This window comes from Aspergillus ibericus, assembly GCF_003184845.1.
Source record: "Aspergillus ibericus CBS 121593 unplaced genomic scaffold BO80scaffold_13, whole genome shotgun sequence".
Lineage (NCBI taxonomy): Eukaryota > Fungi > Ascomycota > Eurotiomycetes > Eurotiales > Aspergillaceae > Aspergillus > Aspergillus ibericus.
The window spans coordinates 517,528-544,598 of record NW_020292111.1 but is presented as its reverse complement, the minus strand read 5'-3'; the positions used below and the strand labels follow the sequence as shown (position 1 = coordinate 544,598).

The 27,071-nt window shown below is 53.0% G+C and overlaps 11 protein-coding genes across 11 annotated transcripts; 3 read left to right on the top strand and 8 right to left on the bottom strand.

Annotated features, from left to right (window-relative positions):
- Window positions 1–661: 661 nt before the first annotated feature.
- On the bottom strand, window positions 662–2,740 carry BO80DRAFT_423896 (glycoside hydrolase family 76 protein). Its single transcript, XM_025719153.1, has 3 exons — window positions 2,158–2,740; window positions 1,404–2,098; window positions 662–1,352 (listed from the first exon to the last, which is right to left on the bottom strand). Exons 1-3 carry the CDS (start codon window positions 2,252–2,254, stop codon window positions 762–764), a joined length of 1,383 nt encoding a protein of 460 aa, XP_025576798.1. The 5' UTR covers window positions 2,255–2,740; the 3' UTR covers window positions 662–761.
- Window positions 2,741–3,597: 857 nt separating this feature from the next.
- On the bottom strand, window positions 3,598–5,745 carry BO80DRAFT_403981 (chaperonin-containing T-complex subunit CCT2). Its single transcript, XM_025717663.1, has 4 exons — window positions 5,651–5,745; window positions 5,426–5,583; window positions 3,977–5,351; window positions 3,598–3,922 (listed from the first exon to the last, which is right to left on the bottom strand). Exons 1-4 carry the CDS (start codon window positions 5,651–5,653, stop codon window positions 3,863–3,865), a joined length of 1,596 nt encoding a protein of 531 aa, XP_025576797.1. The 5' UTR covers window positions 5,654–5,745; the 3' UTR covers window positions 3,598–3,862.
- A 77-nt stretch (window positions 5,746–5,822) lies between these two features.
- BO80DRAFT_36248 (WD40 repeat domain-containing peptidylprolyl isomerase) lies at window positions 5,823–8,183 on the top strand. The gene is made up of 3 exons (XM_025716055.1): window positions 5,823–5,979; window positions 6,063–6,440; window positions 6,491–8,183. Exons 1-3 carry the CDS (start codon window positions 5,904–5,906, stop codon window positions 7,924–7,926), a joined length of 1,890 nt encoding a protein of 629 aa, XP_025576796.1. The 5' UTR covers window positions 5,823–5,903; the 3' UTR covers window positions 7,927–8,183.
- A 353-nt stretch (window positions 8,184–8,536) lies between these two features.
- Window positions 8,537–9,359, bottom strand: BO80DRAFT_433726 (uncharacterized protein; the record flags this gene model as incomplete). Its single annotated transcript, XM_025720839.1, has 2 exons — window positions 8,537–8,924; window positions 8,977–9,359. The coding sequence occupies 2 exons, from the start codon at window positions 9,357–9,359 to the stop codon at window positions 8,537–8,539; spliced, it is 771 nt and encodes a 256-aa protein (XP_025576795.1).
- Window positions 9,360–10,879: 1,520 nt separating this feature from the next.
- Window positions 10,880–11,884, bottom strand: BO80DRAFT_423893 (uncharacterized protein). Its single transcript, XM_025719152.1, has 2 exons — window positions 11,732–11,884; window positions 10,880–11,676 (listed from the first exon to the last, which is right to left on the bottom strand). The coding sequence occupies exons 1-2, from the start codon at window positions 11,850–11,852 to the stop codon at window positions 10,964–10,966; spliced, it is 834 nt and encodes a 277-aa protein (XP_025576794.1). The 5' UTR covers window positions 11,853–11,884; the 3' UTR covers window positions 10,880–10,963.
- A 1,094-nt stretch (window positions 11,885–12,978) lies between these two features.
- On the bottom strand, window positions 12,979–14,263 carry BO80DRAFT_472505 (uncharacterized protein). The gene has a single exon (XM_025723142.1). The coding sequence runs from the start codon at window positions 14,223–14,225 to the stop codon at window positions 13,152–13,154; it is 1,074 nt and encodes a 357-aa protein (XP_025576793.1). The 5' UTR covers window positions 14,226–14,263; the 3' UTR covers window positions 12,979–13,151.
- A 2,193-nt stretch (window positions 14,264–16,456) lies between these two features.
- Window positions 16,457–17,082, top strand: BO80DRAFT_472500 (uncharacterized protein; the record flags this gene model as incomplete). The annotated part of the gene is made up of 2 exons (XM_025723141.1): window positions 16,457–16,526; window positions 16,582–17,082. The coding sequence occupies 2 exons, from the start codon at window positions 16,457–16,459 to the stop codon at window positions 17,073–17,075; spliced, it is 564 nt and encodes a 187-aa protein (XP_025576792.1). The 3' UTR covers window positions 17,076–17,082.
- A 330-nt stretch (window positions 17,083–17,412) lies between these two features.
- Window positions 17,413–18,663, top strand: BO80DRAFT_36143 (uncharacterized protein). The gene has a single exon (XM_025716011.1). It carries the CDS (start codon window positions 17,842–17,844, stop codon window positions 18,571–18,573), a length of 732 nt encoding a protein of 243 aa, XP_025576791.1. The 5' UTR covers window positions 17,413–17,841; the 3' UTR covers window positions 18,574–18,663.
- A 37-nt stretch (window positions 18,664–18,700) lies between these two features.
- Window positions 18,701–20,608, bottom strand: BO80DRAFT_352024 (MFS general substrate transporter; the record flags this gene model as incomplete). The annotated part of the gene is made up of 7 exons (XM_025715610.1): window positions 18,701–18,999; window positions 19,047–19,313; window positions 19,405–19,903; window positions 19,964–20,017; window positions 20,070–20,250; window positions 20,303–20,382; window positions 20,450–20,608. The coding sequence occupies 7 exons, from the start codon at window positions 20,606–20,608 to the stop codon at window positions 18,701–18,703; spliced, it is 1,539 nt and encodes a 512-aa protein (XP_025576790.1).
- A 539-nt stretch (window positions 20,609–21,147) lies between these two features.
- BO80DRAFT_403971 (uncharacterized protein) lies at window positions 21,148–22,963 on the bottom strand (the record flags this gene model as incomplete). The annotated part of the gene is made up of 3 exons (XM_025717662.1): window positions 22,247–22,963; window positions 21,965–22,191; window positions 21,148–21,837 (listed from the first exon to the last, which is right to left on the bottom strand). Exons 1-3 carry the CDS (start codon window positions 22,728–22,730, stop codon window positions 21,148–21,150), a joined length of 1,401 nt encoding a protein of 466 aa, XP_025576789.1. The 5' UTR covers window positions 22,731–22,963.
- Window positions 22,964–23,383: 420 nt separating this feature from the next.
- Window positions 23,384–26,484, bottom strand: BO80DRAFT_492597 (Zn(II)2Cys6 transcription factor; the record flags this gene model as incomplete). Its single annotated transcript, XM_025723777.1, has 5 exons — window positions 23,384–23,743; window positions 23,794–24,752; window positions 24,808–26,237; window positions 26,346–26,372; window positions 26,423–26,484. The coding sequence occupies 5 exons, from the start codon at window positions 26,482–26,484 to the stop codon at window positions 23,657–23,659; spliced, it is 2,565 nt and encodes an 854-aa protein (XP_025576788.1). The 3' UTR covers window positions 23,384–23,656.
- Between the last annotated feature and the right edge of the window lie 587 nt (window positions 26,485–27,071).

Genomic DNA, 27,071 nt, shown 5'->3' with positions numbered 1-27,071 from the left:
AATGGGCATGATACGATGAGACCAGTGAGTTTGTGACGGATCGTATTTGGACGGCGGGATGGGTGGGTGGTTGAGAAGGGAAAGTAGGTGACCGGGGAGGCTCTGGGGGAAATGACAGGACTAGGTGACAGGTCAGTAAGTTGCAGGTAGTAACACCGACCTAGGACCAGGGGCCACGGAATTGACTGGTGTTTGGTCCCTTCCCTGCTGCGCGAAGAAGTGAATCTCTCTATCTGATGAATATTGTCGGCTTCTCACCGCCTAATTGGTCCGCTCGACGTGGATCCCGCGCGTCTTACCGCCTGCCCAGCCGGGACGGCGTGATGCGCTAATCCTATCAGTCATCCTGTGTAGAACACATCTTTTACATAACTAGTACACATCGAATGACGTTACGGGGTCCTTTCAAGCCACATATCAAGCGTGATCACAGCTGTGAAGCCAATTATGACATGGTATAACCAAAATGTTGGGATCACTCATTATAACAATAAAGCTGATTATCTCCGGTCGTGGAGTCTGAAAGCGCTCCGGGCACCTCAACACCAAGTTTTCCGCATCCAAAGCAACTCCCGGCTGGTATTAATGCAGAATGAAATACACTGTCCGATAGTGTGATCAACACGAGAAATCAGCGCAAAGCCAAGCCATAAATAAGCAGAAAAAAAAAAAAAAAGCACAATAGCCATAGAGCCGCTTGTAGCCCTTCAGGTCATATATGTACAGAACAACGTCAAGTAACCCAAATCTCAAGTATCACTTCAACCTCCATAGACCAACCAGGCAATGGAAGCAACCCAGCCGCTGACAAAGGCTACAGTAAGAACCGAGGCGCCTGCACGGTCGCCGGTCGTGATATCAGGCAGCTTGTCGGGAGAGTTCTTTGGAGCGGTGCCCGCATTTGGGTCGCTCTTGCTGGTGCCGCCGGTGTCCGATGTCAGCGGACCCTGGCTTGAGCCATGTTGCTGATGGGTGATCATGTTGGATGAAAAGACGCTCAGGGCACTCATATCTGTCTCAAGCGATGTCTCGCCGTCCCACTGCGGTTGGTACCACCGCCGTCCGCACTGAGTGCCGGAATCGCCCCCGGAGCATTGCTTCGCCGCTGCCAGAGCTGACTGCTGGATCTTGGGAATAATTTCGCCAGCAGTGTAGGGTGCAATGGTCGTCGTAAAGGTCAACCAGGATGCCAAGAACCCCTTGAAGCAATCCTGATTTCGATCGCACATCATGTTTGGCTCACAGGAGATTTCCGACATTACATTACTGCCGTATTGTTGCGGGAAGAATTTCTGGAAGGCACTTCCAAGTAATCCATCGAGGCCTTTCTTCCATTTGTCGGCACCGTTGGTCTAAACCATGAGTACAGAGACAAGATAAACGCATCAAGAAGGGTGACTTACAAGATTATACATGTACGCGGCTCCACTGATGTAGGTCCCATAGTTGTACGTCCACTGTATGTCACCGTGATCTTTGCACTGTGCCTCGGTGGTAGTGGTGTCGGCAATATACCATGCATTCGTCTGCAGCAGCGGGGTTGTCGCACTCCAGTCCCAAATTTTCTCCGCCCAGTTACTATATGTTTCATTATTGGTGTAGCGTCCAAGACGAGCCGCCAGTTGAAATAGACCGCCGTTGGAGATGGCGTTCTTGGTGGTATAGCCAGCTTGGTAGGGCCAGATCTGCCATCGCAGCCCTCCCTGGCAGCTGGAGGTATCCCATCGAGGGACCTGGGTGTTGAAGACACCCTGAGCGAGCGACAACCAAGACGGCTGGCCATCATCTTCCGGGTAGTTGAGTTCTGCAGCCGTCATGGCAGCCAGGCCCCAAAAGACCTGATCATCATTGCCCAAGTAGTTGCTGTCGTTGGCCGGGAAGTAGTCGTTTTGGCCCTTCTGCCAGAGCATTCCCTGTGTTGTAACCTCATTGTACGAGGTGTCTCCGGTCCAGTACCAGTACTGGATTAACGTCATGAACATAGCACCCCCCTCCCACCAGGTGTCGGGAAGCTTCCCTGGTGTTTGACCCGATTCATTGCCGTGGTAGTAGCTCATCATGTTGTAGGCTGTCGTCCTGGCGGCATTTTTGATGGATTCTATGATCGCCAAAGATCAGTTTCTGGGCGCGTCACTCCGCGCGGGACTGGGCGCTTACGCTCATCGTTGATATCCAGTTGCAGAGCAGGCACAGTTCCCTGGAAAGGGACCAGGATGGTCAGGACGACCGCCCATATCCAGCCGGGCGAGATCATCGTGATGGACACGAATGTGAGTATTAAGCGAGGGACAGAAGAGACAGCAGCATCGATGCGCGTGAAGAAGTGGGTGGAGGGTCTGTCGACGAAGGCGGACAGCGATGGGCGGAATGCGGAAGGGAGGGGAAGGGAAAAGAATGAGGGGATCAATCACGTCCGACCTTGCGCTGGGATTCAACAAGTGCAGAGACTCCAGCAGGAGCCAGGAAGTGGCAGAGGAATGGTTAACCAGTCAAGTTACGGTGGTCGACATGACAAGCGACAGGAGGAAAAGCAGCCGGGGAGTGGCTGGATATGGACCGAGACTGGATCCCCGAGGCAGGTCAAGAAGGGATTTTGCAGGGTGTGAGACTGCAGTGACGGCATCAGATCGCTGGGGTGGTACCAAGCGGACCATGTAGGGTGGTAGGCACCAGACAAGGTCGCAGTGGATCGCTGCCACTGGGACCCCTTCCGAGTACGAGCCAGGGGGTCGCATTGCGGTGCCAAGGGAGGAGGAAGGATGATGGAGTGACGGAACTACACTTTGAGTCCTACTAGGAACTAGCTTAGTCCGGTGCCTGTCGCTGGACCCTGAGGCACCCCATCCTAGCTCAGGGTCCATGGGTCTCGGGCTGCCTTAGTGCTTGTGTGCCGCCGAACGCGCAATGGCTGGCTGGTCGCCGTCCTGACTGGCTGTCCATTGCGGGGGCCGCTCCATCGATCGCCCCAGCCAACCTGCCCAGCCCGCAGTACCACGACTGAACTCCATCCTGGCATCGCAAATTGCAGTCAAGTTTGAGAGAGCAGAGAACAAAGGAAGAGATATTACCGCGATGATAAACTATGAAGGATAAATGGACTGTTCAGGAACAAGGCACACCGACCCGCCCGTTCGGAGTAATTCCCCCACACGCACGCCCGCTAAATATAGGAAACGCCCGTGTTTGTCTTGGCTGCTGGGGTGATCGTCCACGGAAAGTTTTGGTGCCAATGGCTGTTATCCTGTACGTTGGACCAGCCTATGCATATCACCCTTGGCGCGGGTAAAAATGGTACACCGATGTGCTAGCTAGCAGTGAAGGTGCAATCTTATAAGTATCATATATAGGGGCAATTCTTCTGTCTAGGTGTATAACTCTATCAGCGTGTATCTCACTACCGTGTTTTGTTATGGTTTCAGCCTGCTATAAGATTATGTGTTACCAAGTTCTTCCCCAAAAGGGCCTGGGATGAACATCATTTCGTCGAACCTGAAGCAGATGTTGTACGACGTTGAGGGATCCCGCGATCAATAGCAGCAGGAATCGTCGACCCACGTTCTTCAAATTGAATGCTCCCGTGTCTAGGACGATCCTCATGCTCAAGCTACTGTTCGGCGTGGAGCACCGGCCTTCTTACACAGCCCCAACCAATGGCATACTGGAGCAAAAAGGCAACAGATGAATTCCCACAAGTTCCAGAGATCGTCAGATGGTTTGTCATAAAGATCTATAACATGGTGATTACGCTCCGTATAGCACCCGGTGGATATCCACCTCCCTGACCATTTTGGCTCGAACCGAGTTCACATTATTTTCCACGCTCGCATAATATTGGATATTTACTTGACATCTCCCTCGTCCCTTACATACGCTCGCGTCTCCGGGGGGCGGCCCGGATAATGTTGTCGACACGCAGGAGAAGCTAGATGAGAGTTAATTGGTTTCCAGAATCATGAGGGCAACGAGTCAGTCTTACCTCTGCAGCCTCCGACGCGGAAGACACCACCGCCTTCTTCAGCTTGTAGCTCTCCACAACGCCCAACTCGCGCATGTCAGCAATGCCACCGCCAGGGGTGAGCAGGTCCAGTCCGGAGCTGGTCATGCCGTTGTTGATCGCCTGTCGTAGACGCGTAACCAGATCGCTGGAGTCCAGACCAGCATTGTCGGCCAGAATGGTAGGGAGCTGCTTCAGAGCGTACGCAAACGCATCCACGGCCAGCTGCTTCTTGCCGGTCGTGTTCTGTGCGGCCTGCTCAACGGCCTTGGACATGACCATCTCGGCACAGCCACCACCCAGGGTGACCCGGGGGTCCTTGACGGTCTGAGACAGGACAGCCAGGGCGTCGTGGAGAGAGCGCTCGGCTTCATCGAGCAGCTGCTCCGTGGCACCACGGAGAACGATGGTGCATGCCTGACCGGCAGCCACGCCCGAGAACTTGATGAGGGTATCCTCACCGATGATGACCTCCTCGATGACATCGCAGTGACCCAGCTTAACCTGATCGGGGTGATCAAACGTCGAGGCGATCTCACCACCGGTGACCAGGGCCAAACGCTCGACACCGTCGAAGTCGGCGTGCTCGATGGACATGATACCGGCCTCCGTGAACAGCTGCTCGGGCCAGTTGTAGATCAGCTGACGGTTGACGAAGCAGTTGATGCCGTGAGACTTGATCCGCTCGACCTTGGCCTTCATCTTCTCGCGCTCCGCCTTCTCAAGCTCCGCAAGCTTGCCGGTCGACTCGACCTTGACCCGTGCACCGAAGATCTTCACCTTGTCCGTGTCCATGGCAGTGTTGGCAACCAGAATCTTGACGTTCTCCAAGCGCTTGGGCTGGTTCACACCGATCTTCTTGTCAAGGATGAAACCCTCATCGAGGTAGGAGTCGCTGAGCTTGCCACCGGCCTTCTTGATGATCTGGATGTGGCTCAGGTCGGTCGAGCCGCGGAGACGGAGAACAGCGTCACAGGCGAGGGTGGCGAACTGGTCACGGTCCTGGGCCAGGACCTTCGAGCTGAGGGTTGTACGAGCGATGGAGTGGAGGTCTTTGCGGAACGACTCCATGTCGGCACTACGGTCGACAGCGGCCTTCTCGAGGGCCTCCAGAGCGGCCTTGCTAGCTATCCGGTAACCTTCGATGATGGTCTGAGGGTGGATCTTGCGGTTCACCAACTTCTCGGCCTCCCGCAGCAACTCCGCCGCCAACACAGTGACGGAGGTGGTACCGTCACCGACTTCGTCATCCTGGACCTTGGAGATGTTGACCAAGACCTTAGCCGCGGCGTTATCGAGAGCGATAGATTTCAGGATCGTAGCACCGTCATTCGTAACGAGGATGTCTCCGGTCGACCTAGAACATCCGTGTCATCAGTGCGGTGCTCAGGATGGCAACCCCGCTTAGCCAAATATGTTCATCCCACGTACGCTGACTGGAGGATCTTGTCCATTCCCTTGGGACCAAGGGTGCTCTTCACGAGGTCACCGACGGCGATAGCACCGACGAAGGCGGACAGACGAGCATTCTCACCCTTCTCTTCGATGACATCTTCCGCAAAGATCTGCGTGGGATTGGCGAAGGACGCCTTGAGGGGCGGTCAGTATTTGAGAAAGGAGCAACATGAGGAGGAGGCAGCATCGGAGACGACATACCATGGTGACTATGAGTGGTTGGAAGAATGGGCTACCGTCGGGGGGAAAGACTGGCAGCTCAGGGGGGACTCCTGGACGGTGAGGACTGAGAGAACGGCGAGTCGACCAATGCGGGACAACCAGAAAAGTTCGCGATGTGGCCCGAGCTCCAGCAGCGCCCGCAGACCGCCCGCCGCCCTTTCTCTGGCGCTTCCTCCAGCGCTGGTTACTGCTCGCCCTGTTGCAATTGAAGCATTGTCACCTATTGTCCAACATGCCTGCCGAGGAGGAACAGAAGCTGGCGTCAAACAAGCGCCCCCATTCCGCCGTGGATGGTAGCGAAGAGAATGGTACGTCCGATGTCGTCGGACAGCTCCTGCCACCACCCATGAGCTCGCATGCGTCCTGAATAGCTACTAACTCGCTCTCATAGGCGACGATTCCTCGTCCGACGATGACTTTGGTCCGGCTCTTCCCTCCGCTGACGCACCGAAAAAGAAGCGTCGCAAGCTCCCCTTCGAGAAGGTCTACGTGAATGCGCTGCCTGCCTCGCCGCGGTACTCCAAGTCCCTCATGCACAAGGACCAATTGTCCTTCGTCACCGTAACTCCGCATACCGATTTCCTCATCACCTCATCCATAGATGGCTTTGTTAAGTTCTGGAAGAAGATGGCAGTGGGGGTCGAGTTCGTGAAGGAGTTCCGCGCCCACACGGCGGAGATCAAGAGCGTCAGCGTCAGCGCCGATGGAAGAAGCTTTGCGACGACCGGAGCAGACAAAACAGTCAAGATCTTTGATGTTATCACTTTCGGTATAGCTCCCATATCTTCTCTATGCATCTCTCAAACTAACTCCTGACAGACCTCCTCGCCATGCTTACCCTCGACTTCAACCCCCGTTGTGTATGCTGGGTCCATCGCCGCGGCGCCTCGTTACCTCTCCTGGCCGTGACCGACGAAGAAAGCAGCATGATCCAAGTCTTCGACGGCCGTGGTGAGAACCCAACCCCATTACACACCGTCAAGTCGATCCATCGCAGCCCCGTGGCCGCCATCGCCTTCAACGACGCCTACGACTGCGTCATCTCCGCCGACGAGGCCGGCATGATCGAGTACTGGCGCGCGGGCGATGGCTCCTTCGAGAAGCCCGACAACGTCTTCGAGCTCAAATCCTCCACCAACCTCTTCGAGTTCCGCAAGGCCAAGTCAGTCCCGGCATCATTATCCATCTCCCCGTCCGGCCAACAATTCGCCGCCGTCTCCTTCCCAGACCGTCAAGTCCGTGTCTTCGACTTCGCCACAGGCAAGCTCTACCGCAAATACGACGAATCGCTCACCACCATCACCGACATGCAACAAGCCGGCACTGCCATCTACCAACTCGACGAGCTCGAATTCGGTCGCCGCCTCGCCGTCGAACGCGAACTCGAAAACCCCTTCACCAAGCCCAAAATCAACGTCCTCTTCGACGAATCCGGACACTTCATCCTCTACGGCTCCCTCCACGGCGTCAAATGCCTCAACACCTACACCAACCGCGTCGTCCGCGTCTACGCCAAAGAGGAACCCTTCCGCGCCCTCAACCTAGCCATGTACCAAGGCCAACCCCAAAAGAAGGGCATTATGACCGTCTCCATGGCCGCCAGTTCCAATCCCCTCCTCCAAGAAGCCGAAGAACGCGACCCCATCCTCATCAGCACCGGCTTCGCCAAAGTCCGCTTCTACCTCTTCACCAACACCACCGACATCTCCAAATCCACCCGCGACATCCAAAACGAACGTCCCCGCGAATCCGCCTCCGGTCGCGACTCCACCGCCCAAAAACCTGCCGACCTCGGCACCTCCGCCATCCTCCACACCACCATGGGCGACATCCACCTCCGCCTCTACCCCTCCGCGGCCCCCAAAGCCGTCGAGAACTTCACCACCCACGCCCGCGCCGGCTACTACAACAACACCATCTTCCACCGCGTCATCCGCAAATTCATGATCCAAGGCGGTGACCCCCTCGGCGACGGCACCGGCGGCGAATCCATCTGGGGCGGTGAATTCGAGGACGAATTCTCTACTCTGAAGCACGATAAACCGTATACGTTGTCCATGGCCAACGCGGGACCGAATACCAATGGAAGTCAGTTCTTTATTACCACGGAGAAGACGCCGTGGTTGGATGGGAAACATACGGTGTTTGGGCGTGCGGTGCAGGGATTGGATGTTGTGCATAAGATTGAGAATACTAAGACGCATAAGGAGAAGCCCGAGCAGGATATTAAGATTGTGAGTATTACGGTGGCTTGAGGGGTTGGTGGGTTGTGTGTTTGTTTGGTTTGGTTTCTTGGATATCAGGTTCAGCGGTTCATAGTTATTTATCTTACTCATCCGGTTTTTGTCTGTAAATTACTGGATTGTTTTGATAGTACGATATAGTACACATGTTTGATTGAGAGGTGGTTACGGACGGTTCTACCTACATCCTGTGTAACCTATCTTGGCGTCCAACCAGAATAGTCATCATATATATTCCATCCTGGTCATGCTGGAATATAGTATAGGACGAAGGAAAATGAGTATATTCGATCAAAAGTCAGTGGTAAACATAGCCAAATAGAAACCTGAACCATAGTTATGCACAGTCATTCGGAGCAGGCAAAGGCACATAGAGTGTCGAAGAAATAGAAGAAAGGACTTTGTACGGAATCGGACGGGAACTGTACGTGAGATTTTCAATAACCCCACAGACACGTGAACGCCAGGTATATGCAAGATTGTTGCGCGGGGCGCATTTGTTTCCCGACTGACCCTACCCGGACATTATCGGTTGGTCAACGGTAGAAACACTGCCAGTCGTCGCGCTTTGGTAAAAGGATTGAATCTCGACAAAAAGAAAGAAACGTTATCATGCACGAGATCATCGGGCAACTTCGCGAATTTCGATATCGCCTTCCGGGACGGGCTGAGTCTTTTGTAAACGCGATGGCGTCCGGCCGGGTCGGGTCGTGGGCGCCGCGACATTCGTGCGGGAACTGCTGGCGATGGACTCGGAGTTGGTCGCAGTATCGTACCGACCAGGCCTGAACGCGCCCTGCGCGGGAGGCCCCGGTCCAGGGGAGGGACTAGCGTCCTGCTGACGGGCTGCCAACAGTGCGCTGTCCGTCCCAGCAGTTCCGGCGGCATGGTAGAGACCCGGGTATTTCCGATCGTGGCGGCGTTTAAGCCAGATGCCCACGACGGTGATGACGGAAAATGCGACCACAAGGACGATGATCATGATCACCCACTGGTAGTGCGTCGTCCACCTGAGCATGTCAATATGTGAAGCCGTCTAGGTGGTCACCGGTGGCTACCTACCAGGCCTGGGAGCGCGAATCCCTCGGGAAAATGGATGCGGACATGTCTCGCTCCGAGAGGGTGCTCTCGGACGAGCAGAGTTCGTCATACCATGTCCGTATTAACGAACGGTCGGACGCGCTGGTGCAACTCTCCGTGCAGACACCGGTCGGGGAATGAATTTGGGTGAGCAGGTTCGACTGGCAAAAACACGAGAGGTAGGTCGCAGAATCGGTCTCGGGGGCGACGGGTGGCAGGCAGTGGTCCTGGGCCTCCTTTAGGACGGAGCAGGTCAAGCCACACGAGGGAAACGAGGACGAAGCCGCGGATGGTAGGAGGGCGACACTGTGAGCGCGAGCGACGGTGGAAAGAACGAGGGACATCAAAGAGAGATAGAAGACCATGGAGGACACGGATCGCGAGGTCGACCTGGCAACATGGCTGGGCCAACGTGCCATGACGACGACTCTTGAGGCTGAAGGAAGGCGGTGGGGACCGTCGGGGGGGGGGAGAGTCGCTCACTGAGGAGAGCCCACCATGGTATGACGGTGATCTAATCGAAGATGAGTGCGGCGGGGAGAGATATATTTGTCGGGGCGGCGGCGACGGTGGTGGTGGTGGTGGTGGTGAGGGAGGGAGGGAGAGTGGTAGGCGTGGGCGGAATAAGTCGAACGAGTGACGAAGAGACGGACGGGCGATGGATCGGGAGGAGGGCGAACGGAGCCCTCAACGGCGACGGTGGTTGGCGAGGAAAGGAAAGGAGGACGGGATAAGGTCAGGTCAGAAGATGAAAGGAGAGGATGGCTTGGCCGGTTGCGGCCGGGCGACTGGCGGGCGGCCGATGCTTACTGCCTTGAGATTAGTTCCCACAGTAGCGTCGAATTTGCGTCGAAAATTCATTTGCGCCGAAGCAGGCGGACCCAACAACTATTCCCCTCCCGGTGTAGTCGCCGGTTATTTTAATCACGGCCACGCAAGTCTGGACCCTGAACGCCTTTGGCTCCCCTCCCGTCGTCATCCTCCTCCTCCACCATCACCACCATCATCGTCTTCCACCCTCAAATCTCACCCTGCACCCCCGATCCACCGCCATTGCCCTTGTCGGGCTCCAGTAAGTGCAGTCACCCTTGGTTTGACCCTCGCCGCATGCGTCGCCCGGATCCGTGGCTGTTGCCCTGTCAGAGTGACCTGTGGGTGGGCTGCAGCACACTATTCCCAATAATCTGGGACGCCGGGGTCCACTCCGCCAGGGCCAAAGGTACAATGCAACGGTGCTCTGATACCATCGCATTGAGCGATGTTGCGGGGGTGGATCCGGAGGTGCTCAGCCAGTTACTCCTCAACTCTGGCCTGGATGAACTCTTCACAGTCCTCGCTGCCCGTTATCTATGCTAATCTCCAGTTGACACATTCCAGTTTTGGGTTGGAACCGATAACGATCCACGGATCGATCTAAAAGGGATCCGATCCGTATCCCCGGTTGATCGGTCATTCCAGGGGCAGGGGCAGGAATGTTCGATGACGCCACACGGACCTGTCCGGTCCTTTGTCTGATCCCTGTACCATTCTAAGTTGCCCTCAATGGCAGGTCTCGAGCAGTTGAGCAGCGCGCGTTCATGAAGCGGTGAGCGGCACAAATTACTTGGAGCAGGAAGTACCACGGCAGAGGTTCAGCAAGCCAGAGGAGATATCAAGGGGATGATAAGCAAGGGTGGTTTTAGCATGTTCCGCCTGCGAGCTATAAAAAGACGATACCGGACGGAGAGTTCAGCAGTGACAAATCCTTGCTCGTTTATGCCGACTGTTCATGTGAAGCAGACATCTGGGATGGTGCTACTTTCCAGAATCATGGTTCCTGCTGACACTCACAAGAGGAATTAGACTAAGGAATAGAACTCTCCGTACAGCGGATGGGGTCCGGACAGCAAGTTGATTTCTATTATAGCTGTTCTAACTCTCTTTGGCAGATCGAAATCTCCATCCTGCATAGTTAGTCACTCAGCACGAGTCAATGCAGATAGTCGGATACAGGAAACAGAAAATCTCCGGCGCTCGATCGGATGATCAGAGATGAAAGACCAATCCCTTTCTCCCGCAGGAACCGCTCGTCATTCTCCGATGTGGCAGCCCGAATGCGAATGACTCCTGACACATCTAGGCCGCCCGGTGCATTGAGCTCAAACTCCGCTTGGCCACCCTCGGACAAGCGTGGAGATGCTCCCACGATGCAGGTATAAAGGGTTATGTAGGATTGCAGCTTATCTTTAGGCACGAGCACCTCAACACCCGCTATTCCGGTCGCTCCTGACGGGTGTTGAACGGCAGATGGCAGGTTATACGGTACGCGAAGGACTCTGTCGGTGACATCGTGACAGAAGAAGGGAGCATCCGTGCGGCCTCGAGGATGGAACTCTCCTGGCGTAGTTGACTCCGCATCGGGGTAGAGTGCCTTCAGTATCTTCCAACGGATATTATCACCACTGGGTGTTTGGCGGCCTCCATCAATCGGCTGTGAGTACGTCACACCTAGACTGCCTTCAGATATCGTATCCAGCGCTTTGACTATCCGGTCATGGTTGTCTTCGGCCGAGACAGGCGCCAAAGAAGTAAGCGCGAAATCACCCGGTCGGTCTCTCCAGTCCTCCGGCTTTTTGATCCAGTTTAGGAGCTCCAGGTAGGTTCCATCGGGGAAGATGATCAACTGGTTGCGGCTCAAGCCTCCTGCAGGTCATTGGTATTCGTGTAGACAGGGTAGTGACAGACACGAACGACTTACCGGCGTGAGTGCCACCATTGATGATGGTAAAGTGATCCGTTAGCCACGTGGAAGGAGATTCAAACTCCTCTCCGCTGAATTGGAGAAGCAAATGGTCGAGATAAACGTGCTGTGTCGGCATGGCTCGGGTTTTGTGATGAATGTTAGATTGATAAGGATGGTTCCTGGAACGGGGATTGACGACGGCGGCATGCGGGGTTCTTCGCGCACGCCAACCGGCGCCTCCATCGCGTGTGAGCTGGGTTGCCTCACCGGACATACTGAACAGGAGCTTCAGCTTGTTTTAAACTCAATGGCTTCAGCATTCCTCGCTCTTGATCTCATCCCTGCCGTCGTAGGCGTTCTACGTGATTAACTGATCCCATGGATTCAACCATACTAAATGGATGATTTCAAGAACAGTCAGTACCTGGCCTGCGGCATCTTCCACCAAACCCAAGACCGTCAAAATATATCCGCCCCAGCCAAACTGTATTGTCCCACAATTTACTACAATTATTGCATGTATGCAGTGCTGTAATCCATGAGAAGCCATCCATACTACACCATAACTCTGCACCTTTATCAATCCATCCATCGAAACCTGAATAGCAGGTCGTACAGAAAATTCTTATAATCTCTGCTCGCTCGCATCCGGAATCCAGCACAGGATAGTATTATGATCCCCTCCCAGTAACATCCTGGATTACTACACCAAGTAGTATCTGTTCCACCTAAAGCAGAGGTGGCCCCTCTACCTACCTTCTACTGTGACAAGTAGTAGCACGACCATACCAACCTATCATCAATATCTCAAACGATTTATAGAACTCTCTTTAATCCCATCACCATCACACAAACCCTTCCACTCTTGTATCAGATTTGAAGATTAGCCCGGGTTCAAACAATACAAGGTTCTGTGTTTCATCTTCCCAGAGGGGGATAAGGTACCGACACACCGAGATGAGGTTCTTTCGCCACGTATTTTCTACACACATAGTGGACTATTTCATTCGTTAGAACTACTATGCCCTTTGTAATACTCTCCTAACTATGCAACTTCCACTACTTTTGACAATACACTCAAAATAGAAGACATCTTTTCGGTTCTAGAGGGGAGAGATATATTCACAATAGTACGGATACAAATATGATAACTATTTAAGTCCTGATTACGAATTAGACTTGAAGACTGCCATTCAGTTTCTGATAATGACCCCATACAAATGCAACGATTGTTTGAATGACCAGGTCGATATTGTTAGGTCTTTGCGGGGACTGTCTATAGTGTATGCACCATGAGTACGTCAGATCTGGGAAAAGTCGAATGGCTGGATAATCACCTGACTGTTTAATCCAGCAGTGAGCATTTTAAAGAAAAGGTACAAGTAGGTAACTAGCTAGAAGCCGTGATCATGGAGAGACGGAGATTGCCGGATATTCAATCCCAGATCCCAATACAAGGCCGCTGCGCCGTCGGTCTCACCCCCTCCAGAAACCGGAACTTACAGCCCGAAAAGTTGGGATGACACTTTAGCATCGCATGTGCTGCAATCGCCATCTTAATCGAATGGAACTGAATGTTCACCTCGCCTGCTACCCCTCCGTCTTCCATACACTCGAGATAATTGATGTAGGGCGATTTGCCCAAGACACGGTGGAGTTCCCCCTTCAAAGTCTCTCGAAGACCCGAAACACAGATGCATCGTGTATTGCCCCCGTCCCGGACCAGCCGTGCCATCCCCGCGCTCATGGGATAAGTAGGAGTCGGAACCAGAGTGACTTTGGCCTGTGCCGCCCCCACCGTGAGCTTGCCTCCTGAGGACTGTAAAAAGCGAAGGGTATCCGTCTGGCTCACAAACGTCACGAGCGCGGTGCTATATCCAGTAATGGGCACGGTATCAAGGAGATGAGCTGAGTAGATTTCGCCGTCGATAAGAGGCAAGATTTGCTTCATGGTCACGTCCGACGGCAGTTTCTCAATGGTGATAGCCCGATACACATCCCGTTCGTGCTTGGCGGGGATATAGCGTAGGCCATACTGAAACACCCAAAGCTCTACCGGGGACTCTTTAGCGACTATGTTTGGGCGGTACAGCAACGCTTCCATCTCGTCGTCAGGGTTATCAAAGACACTGCAGCCTCTCAAGGCCCATCTGACCTTCCCGTCCCAGGGCACCGGTTGAGGAGTATTCATGTTCTCAAAAGGTTGGTTCTTAAATTGCACGCGGCGGGTTAACCTCGGACATTCAACCTGAGTGGTAGTAGGGGGGGCACTGAAACGAGTACTCACTCGCTGTGGTTCCAATACGGGGATGGGCAGGTTGTCCACGCCCTGATCCATGAGCATGCTAGTCACCGTCCCTGCCACCTGGGTCTTCTTGATGCTGGGAAGGGCGGGCGAGGGGCCCTTGGTGGGTGACAGGGGCTGTAAACTGGGGACTTTGATGTCATCCAGCCCGCTGTCCATAAGACTGGAGACGTGAGGGAGACTGGGGGGAGCACGAGCAGCCATCGGTCCCGCCCGGTGAATGGCCTCTCTCTGTCGACGCTCCTGAAGGAGCAGAAAGAGATGGGACTCAATACTGTAGAGGAGAATACAAACAAACCCAACCATCGGAAGGAGCAGAAGCAGAAGGGCGTCCGGGCCGCTCCGGAGTCCTGAGGGGCAACCTTCCATCTTGGGAAATGCTACGTTCTGGGGGGTTGATTCCTTGGACAGTACTAAGTTGGAGATGTTTATGAAGAGAGATTGATGTAGAGTAAGAGAAAAGAAACAGAGGATTGGGAGATCTATCCTCCGTGAGATGGAGTAAACCTGATCTGAATGATCTCCAAACGGTGCTGCCCTCACCTCACCAAGTAGTATAGTACATATGACCTTGCGGTACAGATGTGTCTAAAGATCAAGCTTATTTTACCCAACACCTTTGACTCCGACAGCACCTGCCTTCTTTGGTCTCCAGTAGATAATCAATGGGACTGGATCTAGGATGCCTCTTCGCGCAACTGATATGTAATCGTTGCCCAGCATGATAACCATGGCACGACAAAGAACCTCTCTCGAGCCGACTGAGATCCTGAAAATGGTATTTCCCGCGTCCAGTACGCAGGATACGTCATTCCTATATGAGACCATTAAACCACGATATGACGCGCAAGAGTCGAATGAAAACATCCCAGAAAATAGGTTCAATCCCAGTATTACAATGCGCTTCATTTCTAACTCAACCAAACCACTCGGGTATCACCATTATACTCCATGCCATTCGTTTCCCGCTCTCTATTTCCTTCGTTTCCCTAAGTCAATCTGATTGGGTATGGGACATTCCCGAGTAAGCGCTTTAGACATCACTAGTTAAAGCCAAGTTCGATTTCTACTCCCGGGTCGGTCGGGCACGGCACGAGAGCGACGATCAGTAAATCCTTGCTATTGAGAAGCTTGGTTCTGGGCTGTTGGGATAGGGCCTGGCCATTCATAGACAAGTTATTGTGTGATTGGGGAGAAAGATTTTGCCGGGAGTTGGGTTTAACTTTTTCAGTTTGTGTCAGGGCCTGGAGCTTGGTTTCTTTTTTTATGTCTCGGGTTCGGACATTGAGCTTATTTTGCACTATAGGAAAATAAGGTGTGGATGCAAGCTAGTACATCATATCAGCTGCTTGTGTTAGTGAATATAGAGAATTATTCTTCGTTAGGGAGAGATATTAGATACCTCCATATAAAATTATCATAGCTCTGTACCTTCGCACAGACCAGATATAAAACGGGGTCCCGGGACACGGACATTCCCAGCTTGGGGACATGCCCAGACATACGATCCATTTTGACTTAGGGTGGTCTGCATTGGGAAGTTTCAGCTGCTTTAGTAAGCGGAAAGAGAAACCTGTACTTTCTGGAAGAAGGCAAGGTGATTCGAAAGTCGGGGACGATTACCAGATTGGTGTCATCAACTTGGGGATCAGCGGGTGCAGAAACTCAAGAGTCCACGGATCAAAAGCGGATCAAACAAACCCTTCAGGCTCGGTATGGTTCACGTCTTGAATATGTGGGGACGCGAAAGTTTGGCCTTGTTCTAGATATGTGTGATGCAAGCATTGTACGGAGTAACTCACCTGCATAAACAGCTTCTTCAAGATTCAGACTTGCCAGGTATCTTACCTGGAAAGATGTTCAGCGTGCATCTCGCCAGGTTGCCAATGATCGACCCCTAATACGCTAAGCTTCTGGGGCGATCAGCGGCCGGCCCGAGGAATTTAGGATGTGCAAACCTCCCACAGCCAATAAGCATCGGGGTCCTATTGCTCAGTACCCAATTTTCAGGGCCGGTTGCCTTCCCCAAGAATTTTGTACCCTGAAGTAGTCTCATGGAGATGAAACTAGCCGGTCGTTACAGATCGGACCATTCCCAAAGTTTGTGTTTCCCTGGTTTGTGCTCCGAGATCGTCCATGCCAGTTGAACATCATGTTGGATGAGAACTTGATACGAGGTTGAAACGCGGGAGGTTGATACACCAGTCCCGTGGTTCACTATAGCAAGGTTTAGCGCGTCGACAAGGACATCGGATGAAAATGCCGAAGGCATTGTTGTCTGTCGTGATCTATGCCTGGACTGGTCGATGGATCAGAATTTGCCAGTCAGAAAGGTATAAAAGGGACCTCAACGACCAGCTATCAACCCATCAGCAACATCAAAAACATCTTCAATCTTCCTGACCTCTCCAACACTTCCTTCAATCTCCCTTAAAATGAAGCTTTCCTCCGTTCTTTCGACCTTGATGGTCGCTGGCCTGGTTGCTGCGGCTCCTCCTGCTCCTCGTATGTGATGTGTACGATCCAACTCGATCAACAACCGAAGCTGACTCACTTTTAGGTCCTACGGACCTCCAGATTCATCCCCACCCCGGTTCTCCCCCTGATGCTCCTGCTCCCAAGCCCGACGACAACGGTCCTCACAGGCGGGATGACGGGCCGAAGCCTGACGAGGACGGTCACAAGCCTGACAATGCACCGAAGCCTAAGAAGAACGACCCTAAGCCTCACGATTCGGCCAAGCCCAAGCCTGAGGACCCTGCTCCGAAGGACCCCAAGCCACACTACAATGGTCATCATAAGCGCGACGGACCCAAGCCTCAGCCTCACAAGGACGCTCCGGCTCCTAAGGACCCCAAGCCTCATGACGACGGTCCTCACAAGCGTGACGGACCCAAGCCGCCCAAGAACGACCCCAAGCCTCAACCTCACAAGGACGGTCCTCCCAAGAATGGCCCCAAGCCTGACGACTCGCCCAAGCCCCAGCCGAAGCCTCACCAGAAGGCACCTGCTCCCAAAGACGACAAGCCCCAGGATCCCCCTAAGCACAACTGAATTGAGGAGTCAGAATTCTGGAGAAGTGAATGTGTTAAGTGAAAATGCTGGGGATGGATGTGGAAGGCTGCTTGAGGCAAGCCATTTTGTATCTTTGATTTCCAGCAGGGTCTGGGTGTTTCAATTTGTCTTTTTGTTATAGTGTAATGCAGTTTGAATTGGAATTTGTTATTATACTGGTTCTTGAGTGGGTGATTGGTTTAGTAGGGTTTGCTTGAACAACTATTTATTGAAGCAGAGTGGGGAATACCCTGTTATTTGTAGAGAGTAAAGGTCAGCAGTGAACATCTAGAGATCTGGAAAAAAGAGGTAGATATAGTAGTGCTTTCAAGCCTCATAGCCTATGAAATATACGTGTCAATTTCTAAAAATTCGTCACGACTAGATCGTTGCACTGCAATGGGTGACGAAGTGTGGAACTGCTGCAAGCTCATCCATGCTCTGACTGAAGCAAAGCAGAACTATAGATTAATCTTGCATCATCAGTATTATTTAGCTGAAGAACACCATTCTAATGGAAGCAAGATCGTCAACTCCAAAAGCCCTCAAGAAAGAAAACTGATAGCGGGATAGTTGCAAGAATAAAGAAGTCCCGCTAACCCATCCAGTGGGTCGGTTCGATCCACCGCCCCGACCCTCCGAGCGCGGCTCCACCTTTCCTCCCCTCCCATCTCCATCTCCTTCATCCCCTCCACCTCACTCACCACCACTCTTCCACCACAACCCACCCTCTCTCCCACCCTCACAGACCACCAGAAATGCAACAATGACCACCCCCACCATCACCACAACAACAATGCTCAACATCCCCACCCTCTTCACCTCCCTCACCCGCCACCCCTGGACCCTCCTCCGAGTCCTCAAAAGCGCCAACCCGCATGACATCCAAGGACCCCTCCACGGCACCGCATCTTTTACTCTTCTCCCTTCCACCACACCCTCCTCCTCCAGCCCCTCCTCCACCCAACAACCACCCCCCTCAACCGACCCAAACAACAACAACGAGCACTGGAACCAAATCCTCTACACCGAAACCGGCACACTCCCCACAACCCTAGGCCAAAACCTGCAATGGAAGAAGTCGTACATTTGGCGGTTAACTATCCCCGGGAATGAACTGAGCGTGTGGTTTGTCAAGGTTGCGGAGCCGGAGGTAGCGGATTATTTGTTTCATGGGATGGAGTTTATACAGAGTGCACATTCATCATCGTCGTCATTGGGGGGGTTGGGGATTGGGGATGCGGATACGGGTACGGGTACGGGGGAGGAGTTTGTGAGTGCGCCGGTGCCACCGCCAGCAGGAAAGGGAGAGGAGGAGGGGGAGGGCACGGTGGTGGTGACGGCGAAGGGGAATCATTTGTGTATTAATGATATGTATCGCACGGCGTATGCGTTTCGGGTTCGGGAGGGAGATGGGGAGGTGGTGAGTTGGGCGAGTCGGCATGTGGTGAAGGGGCCGAAGAAGGATCAGGATATTGTGAATTATTATTCGGTGTAGGGTGTATATGTGGGAATAGATTGGGTTAGATATCTAGGAGGGTGGGGATTGGGATTGGGATTAGGGTTTCTGGTGGGATAGGGTTGAAGATGGGCTAGAAGATGGATACTCTTGTGGAGTGGAAGTATCACAGCGTGTACATAAAATCAGGCCGCTTGTCCCCAAGCACTGCGATCTCGCTCGCCTCGAGCCCCCTCACCCAGTGGTCGCGCTCTCCCCGTCGCCGCTTCGCGTTCTCCCGTCGGAGCAGAAGGTATTGCACCACCGAGCCTCCGAGCAGGAACACCACCAGATACGCCAGCACGGTGCCGTGACCTGGATAGAACTGAGGCGCATCGTTGCCACGGTAGATGTTCGACGATACGATCCCGTTCAAGTTACCCCAGCCGATCACAATGCCCAGTGTGACACCGCGCTTGTACACGCCTGTTGAACAGTCAGTTATGCTGTGTCAAGGGGAAAAGAATGCATACCCTCTGTATTGTTACTGGCCCAGGAGATCGTGTTGGCTATCGCAGGGTAGATGCCCATCGCACCCAGGAACGTCCCGGCATATCGCGCTCCCGCTGACTTGGCTCCCAGAAGCAAGGAGAACCCAGCAATACCCACGAGAGACACGATAATATTGCAGATGCCACGCTGGCGGGTCCGGTCCGCGATAAAACCAACCGCCACGGTTACAATGGCTGCTGCTGCATAGGGTGGGACGCTGAGCAGTTGCGCCTGGATCGCCGTGTAACCTGCATCGTGTTAGATCGATCAGCGGTGGCGCCTGCAAGACATACCCTAGGTAGCGTTAGTAGCTGCATATGCTGGCCTTGCGGCAATAACCTACTAGTTCATTGATGATTGTGGGTGTAAACAGAGAAAAGGCGTACAATGCCCCGTCTGCACCCATATAGATGATGGCCCCGGTGTAGGTCTTCCAGTCCTTCAGACTGCTCCAGAAATACGCCATTTGGAACTTCTCGTGCCCGGAACTGGCCTGCTTGTCAGCCACCAAACGCCGTAGGACGCGCTTGCGATCCGCCTCGGACAGGAATGTGGCCTCGTCCGGGAAATCGTAGACCATCCAGAAAGACAGTACACCGATGATGATCGTAGCCAGCCCCTCGAGGATGAAGATCCAGGACCAGCCCGCCTTGCCTCCCACACCGTCCATCAGGGCGATCGCAGCCGCGAGCAATCCGCCGAAAGACCCTGCAAGAGCAGCGGCCGAAAAGAAGATGGCCATGCGGACGCCGAATTCAGATCGCTTATACCAACAGGAAAGGAAGTATCCGACACCAGGAAAGAGTCCTGCTTCAGCCAGGCCTAGGAACCATCGTACCTACAACTTGTGATTAGACACATGAGAACGATGCATTTGCCTGCAAGAAGCGGACCTTACCGCCATAAGCCCAGAGAAATTATGCACAAGACCCATACATGTCATGCAAATGCCCTATGCAAGATACCGTCAGCGCTAAGTTGGGTCATCCCAGGTATAACCGTACCCATGATGCCATTATTATGGGGATAAACACACTGGGCCGCATGCGCTTGAGAAGCACGTTGGTCATCGGTTCGAAGACGGAATACGAAACGAAGAAAATGGTCAGTGCGGCATTATATTGCGAGTTGGTCATGTGGAGATCCTGCTGGAGGCCCGCGAGCTTTGCGTTGCCGACATTGGTTCTGCAAAAGGAATTGTTAATGCCGCATTCTAGTTGTTGGATCGAGAGCATACCTATCCAAGAAGGAAACGAGATAGAGCAGACTGAGCCACGGAATGAGTCGCAGATCAAGTTTCCACACTAAGGCACGATCCTGGCTGTTGCATTAGCCGCCTCATTATCCCTGTTCGAGATCGATGCGACCAGGGTAGATGGCTCACGATCTTCGCCTTTTCCTCCCCACTCAGGCCTTCGTCCGGATCTTCGATGAACTCCAGCTGTGACTCACGCGGAATGCCATGAAGTGAAGTGGCTTTTTCGGCATCGAAACCCCTAGAGGCATCGTTCTTCACTGGTTTCTCGTCAACCACCTGTGCCATGTTGAGCTTGTCTGTGTGGTCGATGAGGGACCAAAATCACAGGACGCCAGGAAGCAGGGAAGAGGGTCATTTAAAGGTGGGATCTCCGGTATTGGTAATCACATTGTGGTTGTCGCCCGGTGACTGGATGACGATGGCCTTCGCGAAAGATGCGGAGGGTTAATACGCGGGGAGACAGAAAGTGATCAGCGTTGACGGATCCAGAGCGGTACCAATCAGAGCGGCCCATCTGGGGGCGCGAGCTCGAGGGCAGTGGACTAAAAGTTAGTCAAAGCCAAATGTTTGGTTTATTCCCCGCGCGGGGGGTGGAACCCTGTAGAGGATCAAGCAAGGACTAGTTATTGACTGTGAGTCAGCTATCTCTCCCCGTGCAAGGTTCCGTGGGGGAGAGATCGCCGTGAGCCCACGCAAGGGGTAGTAGCTATGAGTCTGATTAAATGGACTACCATGGTGACGAAAGTAGTGATATTCATCGAGGAGTAAAGTTCACTTCTTAATCAGCAAGATAATCTGGCCATCTATCTATAAAGACAACCTAGCTAACCACCATGCCGCACGCGGGCGGGACGAGCCAAATCCCCGAATATCGTAGGCATCTCTGGCCAGTCTGGACTTTGAGTGTCCGGTTCGCACGCTTGCATGAGTTCAAAGTCAAGCATCGTCACAGCCCGAGTGGCTGGGTCAAAGAGGACGTTGTGTTTGCCGGAATCGACAACAATGGCTGAAATGCTTCTAAGGACCACCACGGCCTTGCGTATTTCTTTACGCACATGCTCCTTGTCGGAGCCGGACAGCGTATCCCAGAGGTCAGCCAAAATTTTGCCTGGTACTTTGGTCATGACTAGGACGTAACCCTTTGGGAAGATCGATGAGCAAGCTATGGCACCGTGGTTCAGCAATTTGGGAAAGAATTCATAGCCCAGCTCCCTCTTAGCGTGAATGTTCTCATATGTGATGGATTCGTGCACATAAAATTGTTCGTACGAGGGCGACCAACATTTAGCCACGGCGGGCTCACCATTCCAGGTAACTTCGTAGATGGCTTTCTGCTTGGAGCCATGGAGGAGCCGTTTGCAGTTAATCCAGGATTGTGCCTCACTAGCGTCCCTTCCAAAGAATATCGAGGAGCATCCAATCTTTTCACCGGTTGCTTCCTTAGGAACCACTTGATTTCTGAGCGGTGATGGCCGCGTGGACGCCTGGAAACTATCACGAGACGAGACTTTTAACTATCGCAGGTTGAATTAGCGTGATGTGCTATCAAGGACAATGGCTTTCTGTAATTATCCTGCCCACTAGAACGGCCCATGGTATTGCTTCCCCTCCAGTTAATGGTTATGTGTCTGAGCAACTTACAAGTTCGGGGGCAAAGTCCGGTGACTCAAAAAAGTCCGGGTCTTGAGAAGCCATTTTCGCTATCGCTACGAAGCATTGGCGAACTGATGGGTTGGTGGAGCTCGCGAGTATCGGCATGGAGATCTCGAATCGGTAGGGTGCAACTCTCCTCATGAAAACGGTGGACTTATAAGTGGAAAGAAATCCATATTTTAAATCTTGGCAACGCATGTAAGACACTAGCTGGCCTATAGAGCGTTAGTAACCCTCTTATAGCTTGGTTTGAAGTGTATGAGAACCTACCGAAGTGAGATTGCAAAGGTACTAGAGTGGAGAAACCTCGCCGTACAGGGTGCCGTTCAAGCGATAAAGTCCAAAACGTTTCAATCTCACCCACAAGCAAAGCCGTGTCAGGCAGCTCTAGCAATATAACATCAGGTATATTGTCCGGATCGTGCGGGGTGATAGTCTGATAATCGCCAAATTTTACATCTGAAAGATCGGTGACAGATAAGGCTTTCATGACGGCATCACCAACGTGCTTAGCAAAGCGACCTGTCAGGCCCAGTTCAGTGCCTGTGCGCCATTCTTCAGATTCATCGGTCGCAAGTATCATCTGGCTTAAATCCAGTTCATTGCAGGCCTGGCGGACATCTGTTTCAAACCCCTCCCATTCGTGGAGGAAGCGAGCTGAAATACTTTCACGTGAGACGGAGGGATGGTTGGTCCCGTTTAATTTGTTGATGGGAGGGAGAGGTCTTGCGATGAGATCAGAGGCAGATTCCATCGTGGGGCTCTGAGATGTGCAAACAGAAAGAAGGGAGCAGAAAGAAGTGAGACCTTTGCCTAGACAAGTAGAAGCACGACAGGAGAGAGGTCTGAGTCAAAGTGATTGAACGATGATATCATCGGCGCAACTAGATGGTTGAAGGGGGAATAGAGAGTTGCCAGTTTCTTCAAACCCGATCAGATGTAACACGTGGTAGGTGGATAATACTTGCGTTGTTTGCTTTAGGTTTGTTTCACTTGCTCACAGGGCGTGTTGCCTGGAACTAGTAACTGACAAGGCAACGTTGAAGGCTCTTGGTGCATGCGCCAGGTGACTGCCTTATGCCAGCCACTATGGTAAGTCAAGCGCACACTACCAACTTTCCACAACATCTCGTAGCATGCTACAAAACAGTCAGTGGGAACACTAGCATGCCTGGTAATCACCAACGTTAGTAGTTACCGGTCACAACTGTTTTGGTCCGCTCGTACACATGTCTTCACTGCGCGCCATTTGCGCGATTATCCACAAGGGGACTTATCCCAGGTTTGTCTCACTACGGATAATGCTCATATTTGAATGATCAAGCATGAATTATTAGGCACTTTGCCATATCCCAGACGTCACGCGGATCAATCTACCCGAGGATCAGCAGATGTTGTGGGCTAGCCCACGAACCTAAGATCGATGAGCATTATGATATTCATTGTTTATGGAAGTATCTGGTATCGTGGGCATGAGCGCTTCAAGCCCTCAATGGTTAATTCAGGAACTTCGCAAAGTAGCCTGACAACATGTATCTTCAGTGACAGTCCAGGCCTACCACTGCCTGTAACGGCTCTCCCCATATATATAGAGCGGTAGCTGTCAGCCAAGCATGCCTTCTGCAACCAAGGATCAATCATCCTATGGCCCAGCAGCAGAGAAATCAAGCGAGATATGAACTACCCTAGGAATTCCCCTTGCGCCAAGGCGATCCAGGGCAAGTCTTCGGTCCAGCATCGCTGCATCAGCGTGCGAGCATTTTGCATCTACGAAAACGGGTCAGACGTGCTTCTGTATGTACTGCTACCAGACTCACCTGTTTCATTCCCGTTCTTTCGAGCATCTCAAACCGTTCTTGAATTTCGGCTCGTTGTTGGGGATCCCGAGTCTCACAGCCCGCAGTGAACAACGGGAACAGAGCTCCCACCTCTGCGGATGCGCCCTGCCTGATGCCGACCATTGCCCGGAGAAGCTCGTTCGTCGCCCCTTTGACTGCCTGCGAACAAGGCGATGCATTCAACACACGACGATGGAGATGCAATAGTCCCGCATAGCGAAACGCCCGATCAATGGCTAGAAAATTGGTCGAGCCCACATCTTGGAAGTGCGCTGCATCTGCATACGCACGAGTATCCAAGTCACCCAAATCTGCGATCAATGCCTCAGCCTCGAAAACAGCGTCCGGCGACGGCTCCCAGTCAGAGACAAAGACTCCCGCTTCGTCAAACCGTTCGTTGTCGCATTGATGGGTTAATATTCCCAGTTGCGTGAGGAATACACCGGTCCTAGGTGTAAATCCAGTGAAACAATCCACACAGTATTCGTCAAACAGTCCAGTATCAGAACAGGCACTCATGACTGAATTATATGCTAGCAATGGTGGCCCACTCTGTCGGCATGATAGCGTGCCCATGAGATCGATATACCCAAGCCAGCGCGTGAGAAATGAGCCGACACGATTTCCAGGAAATGACATTTGCTTTTTCCGTGCCAGAAACAGATCACGAGCGAGCTTCAAATGGCTCTGCCATGGAATTGGCACTTCGAACGTGGTGGGAGAGATGATCTTCAAAGAAAGAAGCATAATCGCAGTCGCAAGGTGACTGTCGGTCACCTTCTCATGGGGATCCTCCAGCGCTAGACGCAAAGCAGGAAATACGTTGCTCACCCAATGCGCAATCCGCGTGGCGGGCTCTGGATGGCCCAGATACCGGGCCCGGTGACTAGCTGAATATGCTAGCATCAAATTTAAGAGATTGGAGTCGCCGATGGCCACTATTTTCGTCAGTTTAGAGTAACAGCGATGGATTGGAGATGACAAGGCACTTACTGGTCGGTAGCACCGAGACAAATGGATTATCCTCGCAGTCATGTGGGACCAACATCCGGGCTGTATGATTAAGAAAGTGATGGAAATACATCAGGTTGATAGGAGTTTTCACCAGGGATGGTGGCAATGGAGATAGATACCGCGGAATATTGATTGGTACTGGTGATGCATAGTAGATGTGTTTGCTGCGGTCAACGATGCTGTCCTTTGTATTTCCCGTATGCGAATCTTCCGGGGTAGAGGCGGAAGATTTATTGTCGGAGTTGATCAGGTCCAGAGCATAATTGATATCGATGGCGGAATGGTCGTCGTTCTTGTTCAGGTCCAGATCTGGGCGGCCGCAATCCAACCCGTAATTGTCCGTGACCCTGGTCAGGTAAGCCCGCCACCTCCGTTCCGACATGGACACGTCCACCGATCCTGATAGGTCTCGAGCCGCATAATCAGGATGGGCGAACATGCATGTGGCACTCGACTGGGAGCCTTCGGATTGGTCGTCCGAGGCTGAAGGTCCGTTCATGATCTTGCTGAAGAAGCTTTCCGTATGGACGGTCGGACCGGCCTGCAGCGCCGGGGCCTCCTGGGACATCCCCGACGAAAGCAAGCTTACTTCCGCCGAGCTTGGGGATGTAGCATCGTGAGCAGGGGCCGACACATGAGAATTAAAGTCTGCATACACGCTCATCATGTCTGCAGACGATGAGTAGCTAGAGAAGTCGGTGCCATGATCGGGCACTTGACCGCACTCGGGCGGGGAGTGATGGAGATCCGAGGTATGTCGAAGGAACGAAATGGGACCTGAAATCGTGGCAGGCGAGAAGTTGAAAGTCGCAAAAGTGCCGACGCTTGAATTCGTATCCGCAGGTGATGGGTAGGAGACAGTGTCCAACGAGTGGGAGACGGACGAGGGAAAGGCCAACAGGGTCTCGCTCGATGATGGCGTCGCTATTTGGGAGGACAGGTCTGGCCATGGGGTTGTCGCATCTTGCCCTTGCGACAGAGCCCCCATGTCTACAGAGGTCTTGCCATTTGTACGGTTGGTTTCATTAAGAGACTGGCCAAAGGCAGTCGGAGATTCATGGTGGAAATCATGTAATCGTTTAGGACTGGAAGTGGATGTTCCTATTGCCATCTCCTCTGCAAGTCCAGCACCCCATAGCAAATCCCCTGCGATTCGATCCTGTGTCGTTGTTCCATCTCGGATGGGATAAGGCGTAAAGCGCGGAGCTGGGCTCAGGGGATCGGGTTGGGGTGGATTCGACGGTGACAGGCTGAAGGCAGAATAATGGCCCGATGGACTACTTGACTGCGAGCTCGGGGAGTCTACTGAAGATGTTCTCCGCGTCCTCCCGCCCCAGTTCAGCCTGATGCTATAGTCACACGGTTCATTTTGCCGTCGGCAGTTAAGACACGACGGCTTCTCCTCACCACTGCATGAGAAACATTAGCCTCGTTGATAAGAGAGATAAGGGCATGATGGATTCCATCCCAGGATACCCTTGGTGGCAGAAAAGAAGAACCAGGGACGTTAGACAAACCATTTCACCTTTCGGGCTTTGCATGGCCTAAGACTAGTTAATTGCAGGCGATGGTCGACTGCACCTGGAAGACTCACCAGCAGCCCTTACGTGATCTCCGCTTCGGCTCTGGCGCGCCGGGTCTTCTGGGGCGAGGCATGGAAGTTCAGACCCGAACTACCTGAGGGAATAAATCCAGCAAACAGAAATCGCGACCACACAGACTAATGGTCCGGAATCTAAGATGGTTCCGATCTACCTTGCAGAGTAAGATCGCCATACAGACCGAAAGAGCGAGGTGACCACGGTCTAGACAGGGTCCTCGAGGCCGCTTTTTTCCGGCGTGTAGGGCGTTTTACCCAAGACGATAAGAAACGATAATCGACAAGACACCCACACCCGTTGTTCGTACTCATCGGGGTGTGGGGGGAAGTGATGGATTGTGTTCTATGTTGGTGACAGCAACCCCACCGGTCGATCGACTTGAATGAATTGGAGTCTATCCAAGAGCTTGGAGAGGTGATGTCCAGGGTAAGACCAGAGCCAGCAGGTTTCAGACTGTCGGAGCGAAAGAGAAGAAGGGGAAGACTGGATGAAATCACCGGCACCAGATACTACAGAGACGGGCGGAGAAGACAGGCCAGTCACACCCCCAGAAGCTGCCCGATAACCACCGGGTGGGGGACCCCATCGGCCGTCTCCATCAATCAGATCGACCTGATAAGCCAAGGACCAGCTGGGGCCGGC